This window comes from Anabrus simplex, chromosome 2, assembly GCF_040414725.1.
Source record: "Anabrus simplex isolate iqAnaSimp1 chromosome 2, ASM4041472v1, whole genome shotgun sequence".
NCBI lineage: Eukaryota > Metazoa > Arthropoda > Insecta > Orthoptera > Tettigoniidae > Anabrus > Anabrus simplex.
Window position 1 is genome coordinate 1,173,712,655 of NC_090266.1, and position 11,708 is coordinate 1,173,724,362.

Sequence of the window (11,708 nt, forward strand, 5' to 3'; positions counted from 1 at the left end):
AGGATTACTGAGGCATTTAGTTCATTCACAGGTGCTTGCAGACTGAATACTAAAAGAGAGAACAGTTTGTAATGAGAATATGTTATACTGCAAAATTTTTACTTGCATTGTATGTACTGATTCATTGATATGCAACTTGATATGTTAGTTTTGATTTAGAATGAGGGAATTATGCTAGAGAAGCTGTGGAGTTGTTGTTTGAAGGAGTAAAATTCATCTTTCTTGTTTACAGATACACGCTTTTCTTTACGTGTTGTTTATCATTTCTTCTTTAGTCATTAAAAGTTTGACACACATGTGATAACTGTGTCTATCACTAAACAAGGGGAATTTTTATACAATTCATTTGCATGCACTTTGATGTCCAAAGAATCGGGTCACAATGAAGCATTTACTTTCTACAATGGTAGTAATGTTGAATGAAGGAGAGCACATTAAATTTAAACACACTCAAAAAATCAGTATTCCACATTTGGATAACACATCTATTACAGATGCCAATATATAATGTGTGCGTTTCCTAGGATGCAATTTTGTTAGCAATATTGATCATTCCTCTTCCTCATATCACTGGCATTGTTTTAATTTAGAAGCCTTTAAACAATATTCCAAATTATATTGCAAAACTATGTGGTTGGTAAGATGCTTGCCCCTCCCCCGAGTTCTGAGCTGCAAAGTCTAATCCTTGCGTGTAGAGTCAGCATTTCAGAATGCTTATACGAAGAGACCCATGTAAGTAATTCACTGGAATGTAAAGAACCTCATTCAAGATGTATTCTGGCACTCCAGTATCTCTTCAGGAGGATTCGTTGTTCCAGGGATTTTGCAGCAGCATCAGCATCATTATATTCATAATCATCAAGAATAGGACAGATGTGTTATGCTGTGAGATGACTCTTAAGATTTGAATATACAGTACTGAGCAAATTAATCTGAACAATGTTTTTTCTTTTTCTTTTCTTTCTCATAATTTTCCCAGTAGTTTGCAACAGATCCCATGTGCTCTATGCACTGTTATTCATTGATAATTAATCTTGTTTTAGGCTGCTCAAGGTTCCAAACCCCATATTGAAGTGGGAACAAACATTTTTTTTTTTTTTTCCCCCCAGATCTAACTACGTCCATCACATGATCGTTTATTATTTCAGAACTGACAAACCATGGATTACAGAAGTGTCAACATCCACAAAAAAAAATAAAAAATTTTGCGGCGTATATTCAACAAGATTAAAGACTAAAACACATACAAGCTGGACTATACACTGTGTGTATAAAACGGAGTCATAATCATTTTTAAAAGGATTTTATATTAGAATGCTACATCATCTTGTACCATAATTTTATTTAACATTCATCTTTCCAGGTGTTAAAATGTGTTTTAAATTGTTTTAAGATTGTTTGTGTTTGCCTGGTTTGACTCTTTGGCTGATGATGGCACGACATAAGTGCCGAAACTAGTACCTTATGGGATTCATTCACACTAATAAATGTCATTGTATTGAATAGGTGGACCCCAAATAATTTCAATTATTGTAATCCCACTTCAATATGGATCATGATGAAATTTTTAAATATCAAAGTGGAGTGAAACTGCAAGTTTCTCATGTTCGTCATAGACCTCCAGCAGGTGGAAGAAAGTCTGTAAACCTGTAAAGAAAGACAGCCTAACAAGAGAAATGTGCAGGAAACGTTTCTCGTGGGTACATAGTCATTGGGATTGGACAATGAAACACTGGAAGAAACTTCTTTTCTCTGAAGAGTCACTTTGAAATGCAGGGGCAGAGGATTCAATAAGTGTCCCAAGCAAATGTAAATTTGCAGCAGACCATGAACACCCCTTGAAGATGATGTTTTTAAGGTGTTTCACACATGAAGGACTAGGACCCTGTTAGTACTATTTAACAGGAATATGTAATCTGCCTAGTACATCCAAATACAAGAAAGGAGTGTTGTTGATGAGCTGCAGAAGAGGTTTCCGATTAGTGATGGAATTTTTCAGCAAGATTTGGCTCCTTGCCATACTTTAAAGAAAGTGAAGAAATTCTTCAGGGAGAACAATATTCATGTCTTAGAGTGGTCAAGGAACTCCCCTGACAATAGAGAACTTGTGGGTTATTTGCAAAAGAAGACTCTCAAGACTCGACTGTTCAACAAAAATTTGCATGATATATCTCTTTTTGCAGTGTGGATTCATGATGATGAACTTAAAAATACTATATGTGCCCAGAGTTTGTGGAATCTATGGCAAATCATCGAAAGCTGTTAGCAAAGATTAAATGTATGTATTAGGTGAATAAGTGCAAAAAGATAAAAAATGTGTGTTATTGTGTTCAGATTAATTTGCACGGGCCTATAGAAAGTACATTTGAATTTTTCTTAGTGTATTGCTGTTAAAAATTCACCTTTCATTTATCTTATTACAGTGTTTGAAAAAGAATTTTCACTTCAAATTTGTAGCAATAATAAATTTTGTTTTATGCTGTCCATTCGGCATGCTGCTGAACTTCAGATGCTGTTTTCGACATCACTGTCCTGAAACGAAGAAATGAACATTCTCATTAAAATGAAATAACATAGCCATATTTCCCTACCACCAAAGTTCCCAATTGTTAACAGTTCACTGAAAAAAAATAAATGAAATGGCGTATGGCTTTTAGTGCCGGGTGATCCCAGGACGGGTTCGGCTCGCCAGGTGCAGGTCATTTGATTTGACTGCCGTAGGTGACCTGCGCATCGTGATGAGGATGAAATGATGACGAAGACAACACATACACCTAGCCCCTGTGCCAGGGAAATTAACCAATGATGGTTAAAATTCCCGACCCTGCTGGGAATCAAACCCGGGACCCCTGTGGCCAAAGGCCAGCACGTTAACCATTTAGCCATGGAGCCGGACAACAGTTCACTTTTGAGACTGAACTGTAATTATGGTCTGTGCTGCTGTGGCTTGGTTGTAAGATATATTGTTTCCATCATTTTAATCCTCTTTGGTATACCACTGGTTCGAACCCCACTGTCGGCAGCCCTGAAAATGGTTTTCTGTGGTTTCCCATTTTCACACCAGGCAAATGCTGGGGCTGTACCTTAAGGCCATGGCCACTTCCTTCCCACTCCTAGACCTTTCCTGTACCACCGTCGCCATAAGACGTATCTATGTTGGTGTGACGTACAGCAACTAGCAAAAAAAAAAGGTATACCACTGAAGTTACATTATATCTATGCTAAATCTAGGACCCCTTAATCTGTGTCCTTGATGCTTTAGGGAGACATTTTTGCACACTCTGCCTGTGATGATATCTGCTTGTACAGTACAATGGCAGTCTTGGTATCACCCATTGATACTGCATCCAGATTCTAGCTTTGCGTACATGGTTTCTATGGCTCTGTACAGATCTTGGTTGTTCTTAATCTCGGATATGGTCCAAAAAAGAAGTTTGTACAGTGCATATTTGCAACATTGTTAAAGCATTTGGTTGTATTCTTTAGGAAATTATCCTTAACCTATAATTTCTAAAAAGTGGAATGGCCAGTTTCGTTCCTGTCCTCGGCTTCCTGGATTAAGGAATTGTGCTATGGGTAGACATTGAATTTACAGAGAAGTGCTGAAGGGATGAAATGAAAACATGTTTCTGTCTTAGTGGCTTGAATACACCTTGCTTAGAATGAAGGAGGAATTGGAAAAAAATTGTTATTTCGTGTACATGTCTTGAAATCTTCATGTCTGTAGTCACATATACTTGGTGCATGTGAAATCTGGCTGGTAATAATCTTAGTTTTATTTTGTAATAGTACTAAATAACTTGTTTAAGTGTTCCAACTGTATTACAGGCATATTTAGATGTTTCATTGGTCTTCCAGGATGCTGTGATCAATGAGCTGAAATACAAAACTCGTCTGGTACAAGAAAAGAAGCTACTACACCAAGATGAGGTATATAATGGCGCTCTGGAAGATATTCTTCTAGGGCTGAAAAGTGAACCGTATCGTCGTGCTGATGCTGTGCGCCGCAGCCAACGTCGGCGTATTGACCACAATCGTCTTTCACGCACTTTAGAAGAGATGGAAGTCTGATACTGTGATAAGTAGATTACTGGTGGATTCACTATAACCTTATGTGAAAGTGGTTTTCTGTACTTGAACATGAAGACCATTGTGTCGTTGATGTTTTAAACTCCATCAATTGACATTCTAATCCTAACATTGTGATTGGTCTTCACTAAAAGAAATTGGAGGTCCATGTGTCTCTCTTACAATGTGTATGGATCACCAGAAATGGTGCTAGTAGCTGTGCATTTCTACACTGGACTAAACTTTTATATAATCATATACCATTAACTTAGTAAAGTGTATGAGTGCCCTGTGCTACCAGTGGCCTTCTGCCCACTTCCTTTAACTCTTTTATTAGAGTTCAAACTGTAATATAAACTAAGTACTTTTCTTCTGAAATTTTCTGTCTTTTATTGAACATCAACCAGAAGACACCAAATATATGTATATTTAAGGAAACTCAACTGTGATTTGAACTTCAAGAATGGTGCCATCCCTGTCCATTGAAAAAACTTTAAACACATTTTTTGTAGTGTTATTTTGCAATGCTTTTAAGAAACATTATTAAAGTAATTATTGATTTCACTTTGTAATGTATAAGAAGGAATGTAATGCTATATCATGAAGATTCCACATGATTGAGTGATTCAGGTTTTATGAATAAGTGGGCTTCCAGAGTGGATTCTATCTCGCTGCAAAATTTCCGATTTCTAGACATTCAAGAATATTATGGTGTTGCCACGTCCTTATATCCTACTTTTTAAATCTGTCTGAAAATTTGGGTAATTGGTACAGTAGGAAACTTTGGGGATAGATAATTCAGTACATTCAAAAAACAGCATAGGATTGGTTTTGAGTACTGTAGCCCTTCGTATCCTAGCTATCTCTTCTGCTTCCTTTCGCTCCTCATTTTTCTTGGACCATCCCCAACAAGTCTCGTATTAATCCTAAATTTTCAGACTGATTAACCATGTTCAGCCCTTTTGCCGCATGTTAAAAAGATACAGCAAAAGGATGTATTAGTTTCTAGAATCAATTCTTGAATGCAAACAGGTATGTTTTTTGAAACTTCCCAATATTAAGAAATACATGTTTTTAAATATGTATATTTATATAACCTTGTGACTGACGAGTTGTTACTGTTATGAAAATGTTGACAGGTCTGAAATAACTTTTTGTGTAGGTGTGAACAGGCTGAGATACACGTTAATTATATGTTAAATTAAAAAAACTTTAAGCACATTTTTTATTTCTAGACAATAAAAAATATGATGGGGTCGCCACATCCTTATGCCCTACTTTTTAAATCGGTCTGAAAATTTAGGTAATCGGTACAGTAGGAGACTTTGAGGGTAGATATTTGAGTACATTCAATTTTCAACTTGGAATCGTCCTAGTTTCTCAAACATTAGAATATACAGAGCAAGACTTCGCATAAACACAGGAAATGCAACATAGCAGAATAAATAAATAAATAAATAAATAAATAAATAAATAAATAAATAAATAAATAAATAAATAAATAAATAAAGGAACAGTCCAGAGTTTAAAAAAAAAAAAAAGTAATATACAGTACAACATGTGACAAAGTTCAGTGAATAGTCCTGTACCATCAACATAAATGAACAATGCTCGACAGTGACCTTACTGTCCTTCGAAATAGTCCCCTCCCGTAACTATGCACTGCTGAGATCAGCAATACATGTCCTGCAAACTTTGCAAGAAGGCTTCCTTTGGGATGATGTTCAAAAGCCTCATCACGTTTCGTTGGATGTCAGGAATATCATCAAATCTCTTTCCTTTCAAAGCGAGTTCGAGTTGTGGGAATAGGAAGAAGTCTGGAGGATTGAGATCTGGCGAGTGTGGGGGATGTTAAAGTTGCACCACCCCCTTTCTTACCATGAACTGTTTGATGATAATGGCTGTGTGTGGGCAAGCGTTATGGACAAAAAAAAACAAAACAGGAACCTTGTTGTGCGTACTGGGGTCGTACCCTGCGTAGACGTTTCATGAAACGGGTCAAAATTTCAATGTACCGTGTAGCATTCAACGTCGTTCCCTCAGGTAGAAATTCCTTGTGACTAATGCCTTGACTATCGAAAAAGGTGACGAGCATCGTTTTGATGCGTAACTTTTTGGCTCTGACCTTTTTCCGACGAGGGGATCCCAGAGAACGCCATTCCATCCTTTGCCGTTTCATTTGAGGGTCGTATCTGAGACACCAGGTTTCATCCTCAGTGACGATACCATTCAAGAAATTTGGTGTCGCATCCGCCGTTTCGACAAAATCCTGTGAAGCCTCTAAATGTGCTTGCTTCTGATCGTCAGTCAAGTGATGTGGCACAAGACGAGAACACGTTTTCCTCTTCCCTAACTTCTGGGTAATGATTTATCACACAGATTCACGGTTAATCTACAGTTCATCCGCTATCATGTGCACAGTTAATTGCCGATTGTTCTTGATTAATGTCCTCGCCTTCTCAATGTTTCCGTCACTGACGGCGGTCGCCGGTTTTCCGGTATGGGCCTTGTCAGAAACACTTCCCCGGCCTTCTCGAAAACGGGCAAACAACTCGTACGCACACTTCAAGGACAGTGCTTGATCTTCATAAACACGTACTAGCATCGCATGCGTTTCTTTCAGTGTCTTGCCAAGCTTAAAACAAAACTGTACATTGATCTTTTGGTCATTCATGTTCCTGTTCGCAGTTCAGAACCAACGCGCTAAACACGCACTGTGTCTAACAGGTCTTACACGGCACACACACGGTGCTCAACTGAACAATGTTGGGAGCAGGTGGTCAAAACCTGCTGCTACGCAGGTGCAGCGTTGCATGTCGCCAGTGTTGCTGGATCGACTGTTCTGACTTCATTCACTGAACTTTATCACAGGTTGTAGTAGTGGAATGGGTCTTGTGCTTTTTATGCCTTATCATCTGCTGCTGAGAATTTGATAGAAAATATTTGTTAATTGTAAAATATTTCTCTTTTCTCTTGTTTCTGAAAATAATTGCTAAGAGAGTAGTGTTACAAAGAATCACTACCTTGAACGATTATCAGATTTCCTCTGTGTAAGGTTCAAATAAAATGTCTGCATAACGAGTAACGGCTTGCCAGTAGATTAAGTACGGAAATATGAGCGTCCACCTGGCAGAGTTAATATTTACAGATGCTGGAATTAAGACCCCCTTTGAACACCGCTACAGGTTTATGTTCCCAGCACCACACATTGACCTTTACTCATTGAAGTGCTGAGCCGAAGGAAATCCAACATCCCTGTAGTATTAATATGTACAATAGACTTTACAAACCATAAATCTGTAGTGAAGTTACAGTTCAGTTCTAAGGCTTATAGACCATTTCTGATAGTCTATTTTTGTTTTGTAATTTGCTAAATGATTCAACTTGAAATTAACTTAGTCTAATTTGAAAACTGATTTCTATGGTATTTTTTGCCAAATTTTTATAGAACTTTAGTATTATTTTGAGGAAGTGGTACATTATGATGCTGATAATTTGACAGATGCATTGCAACCTTTGTCAGTTACAGGGTTAACAATTCTCTGTATGTATGTTCTGATAATAGACTGTGGGCATACTGCTTTGTTGCTCTCTGCATGTCTTACTTCTATAGTTGCATATATGTATACTAGTATTCACAAACAGGCTACCTGAAACCACAAGTAGCTTAGTAAATCATGTAATATACTGTACAAAGATTTCTAATACATAAATTGTATAGCCTTCAGAACTACTACCTGAGTCATACATACATACATACATACATACATACATACATACATACATACATACATACATACATACATACATACATACATACATACATTGAAAGCACCACAGTTTTAAGGACCCCTTCAGAAATTCTAATTCATGACTACTGTTTCTCAGTTCTGCACATCTTTTATAATGCAAGGAGTAGTTTCATATCATCCAACTTTTACAAAATTTCTAGTGGTAAGAAGTCTAAAATTAAGAAATTGCTCAGTTTTGGGCATTGACCAAGTACAAAAAGAAAAACTGCTGCACAAGGTAACTGACCATTCACACATAGGGAAATGATCCCTGCAATAAGGTCAGGAAAAGATCAGTTCACAGGAGTAGTAAACTGAATCAGCTTGTGTGTCTATATGTTGATTCATTTAAAAATAGTGTAGTGAGAGTATTAGTTGTGTATTTCTCATTTCTGTAAGGAATTATTTGCTGAACAAGCAAGACCTTACATTTCCATATCCATTGTTGATGCTACCAGTCTATTTTGCTGCAAGCACTACATTACGAGGGAATTATATAGCATTATTCCCAATTTAAATAGTCTACATTCCTTATTAACTCTGGACCTGCATTACATTTTTAAGTTAGTAGAATTTATGGGTAGATATTATGAACATTCCACCAAATACTGAACTTGCAGAAATTATATTTCTTTTTTCTAGAATATTGAGATTTTCTCCTTTTATAATATATCTTAAGTTATTCCTGAAAACATTATGCAAGTATGATGCAAATTTAGTGATATTTGCTGAATCTAATAGGGGGTAATTTTTTATATCTCTGTTTGTACTTTTATACTAAGGGTGAAGCAATAAGAAACCATGCTATCTTATTTGTTAACAATTTGTAGAGGTTTTTAGTATGGTATACTGAAAATACCATGTAAACGGTTGGTTATAAAGATTTTAAAAATTAAAACCATTTGTAATTCTTGCAGATCTGGAAATAAGGATGGAAATGCATAGTAGTTCTTGTTTCACCCCATTTTGAGAGAGAGTTTACGAATGAATGTGTGTGCGTGCATGTGTGTGTGTACATATTTGTGATATATCTGGACTCTTTTTATTGTATGTCCAATTTTTATAAAATTTTCTAATATGAAAGTGACATGTATATAATTTGTAAAAATAGCATTTATTTTTAGATTAATGAGAATATGATGCATTTTTCTGTGTTTTTCTTCCCTTACATTAAATATGGAGTTGCTAGCAGTGCCACAGAATATTGCATCTGTGTTCAAAGACATTTTGTTTAAATGTATATATATTTTGCACAAATATTTTTTGTGTCAAAGTGTTAATATGTATTTTTATTAAAGAAGCTGGATTATCTATGAAACCAGCATGTTCCGTCTTTTTTTCCCTAACTTTTTGTAGATTTCTGACATAAGAGATTTCCTTCCAGTATCAGCCTTGAGCTTGCTTTATTTTTCTTAAGCACAAAAATACTTTTATATGTCTAAGTAACGAATTGTAAAATATTATTTTTAAGATATGCTTTGTTATATGCCATTTTGGTATTTTTCTTTCTTGTGAAATAAAGCTGATTCAAGATTTCATTGCTTTTTAATATTCTTCTTTCTGTGGAATTTTATATGCTCCTCAGGTGTAAATGACTTGTTTCCATTCCTATCACTGGTCTTAAAGGAACAAACTTCTTTTTAGAGATGGGGAGATTCTGAAAGAGTGATTCATAATGAACGAATCATTGCACTGATATTCAGTGAACGAAATGAATAGACTCGTTTGTGAATCGAAAGCTGAATCAAGAGATGGCAGCCGCAACTCGTTCCTTGGTTCCACGTTCCTCGTACGTTGTGATTCATATCGCCAAATCGGTTATCCATCATTTTTTAATAAATGACAACTTGTGAAGAGCGACTCTGTTATTTTTTTATTTAACCTTAACTAAAATTCTGGTTCACAAGTCAAATACTCCTAACCTAACCTTACATGAAAAAAAAAAAAAAAAATTTAAAATAAGAAATAATCGCGTTGTTTCAAGTCGCACTTCACGGAACTGTATTATACACTCAACTTCCAGCTGGTTGCAAAATGTTAGGTTAAGTTTACTTCAAGGTTCCCATTCTCATTAACTACTGTGAACTAACGTGTCGAACATGGCCACAAAAATGTTTATATCTACTATAAATTTCAAATTCGATTGTGGTATAGTTTCGAATAGTAGGTACGTAAGTTTGGAAAGGATTAGTTGGACAGTTGTGTAGCATTTTACGACTGTAACCTCTATAAAGGATATTACTCTTGTTAAAATGCTAGCAATTACCTTGAACATTTCACTTCTTGTAACTTGTAAAGCAGTAGCTGTTATGAAGAACATAACGGAATCATTCAGCTGAGTCCATGGTTTCGCTTTCGGCTCTGTCACGTGGCAATCGAATGAACGAATCAAGCGAACAAAGAAATGAACAAATCATTTTGGTGAATCGTTTCAAATGAATCGTTTCTTCTAAATGAATCAGATTCCCCATCTCTACTTCTTGTTTTATTAGAAAGGAATGGGTAAACTATGTGCTAACATTATAGAATCTCCAGCAGGAAAGTTTGTAAGAATGATCTGCTAAAATTGACATGCTGTTAACCATTAAGTAGGGAAGGGGGGGTAGACTAGGAAAATCAGAAATACAGTAAAAATTAAATTGATTTACAAGTTTGAAATCTCTTCACACCTTATCCTAAAATAACATACACATACCAAACTTCACAGCATCAGAGAACAAAACACTGTCCCTGTGTGTCTTGCATTTCAAGTCCTGGGGAAGGAAAGTTCTGACAGTTGTCAACATGTAGGATGCTAAAAGGTTAGTTTTTTCCACCTATTCAATACAATAAATTTTTATAAATTAGGAATTTATTATTGATTCCATTTGAGACATGTTTCGCCCTTCATTGAGGGCATCATCAGTCAGTTGTCAACATCACTGCTCTGGTGGGCTCCCCTCAGGTGATGCTCATGGAACTTTTCACGAGTCGCTTAGAATATTGCACATATTTCTCTACATGTTACTAGAAAGATAAAGAGGAGTGCAAGGAACAATAATAAGCATGGAACTAACTTAAATTTTAAAATATTCAAGTAAGGATAATTTGATTTGCATGCACATCGCCTCATTCACTGAAGGTGAATGTAGTTGAGGGAAGTCTTAAAGAGATACCTAATATTGGCTTCAGTGGCTTCAAAATAATATCTTGGCACTAACATAATTTAAAGATTATACTGCAAGTATACTTAATATGTCCTTAAAATTTCATCCTAAACACATGCATTCATACTTGAACTTTGTGATGAGCTAAACTGCAAGATTTTGTTTTGAAGTGGCAATTGAACAAGCTTTACATTAAATTGAAATAAGATTCATGTACAGGTTAATTCTCAAACTGTGTGCATACGATGCATTTTTCAATTCCAGCTAACCGTTTAGATAATCGTGAAAGTGATTCCCATTTTCCAGCTATGACTGGATAGGGGCAAATAAACAGTTTCTTCTACCATTTCTACACTCCCTGTCAATCACTGTGTTCCAATCCCTCACGCTGTTCTTGACCAAATCCAGCCACCTCAGTCTTTGTTGTCCTACGTCTCTGTCTTCCCTTCTATTTGTTTTTCCATCTTCTATTTTGGCATTCTTTCATCACTTGCACTTTAAATATGCACAAACCATCTAAGCCTGCTTTTCTCTATTTTATCTCTTGGTTTGAATCCAATTGGCATATTTTTACAGCATCTAACTAAGCTGATGCCAAATTTGCAACTTATGTGGTTGACGGAAACACTGCACTTGGACAAGTGTGATAAAAAGCAGGAGCGTCTGAGAGAAATGGCACTAACAAAACATTAAACTTGAGCTG

The 11,708-nt window shown here is 36.1% G+C and overlaps 1 protein-coding gene across 1 annotated transcript in view; it reads left to right on the plus strand.

Annotated features, from left to right (window-relative positions):
* Window positions 1-9,397, plus strand: part of Frl (formin-like protein) — a 477,209-nt gene extending 467,812 nt beyond the window's left edge. The window contains exon 19 of the mRNA XM_067142136.2: window positions 3,859-9,397. Within this exon, the coding sequence (XP_066998237.1) occupies window positions 3,859-4,071 (213 nt within the window). The 3' untranslated portion in view covers window positions 4,072-9,397. The remainder of the gene's footprint in view (window positions 1-3,858) is intronic.
* Window positions 9,398-11,708: the final 2,311 nt, after the last annotated feature.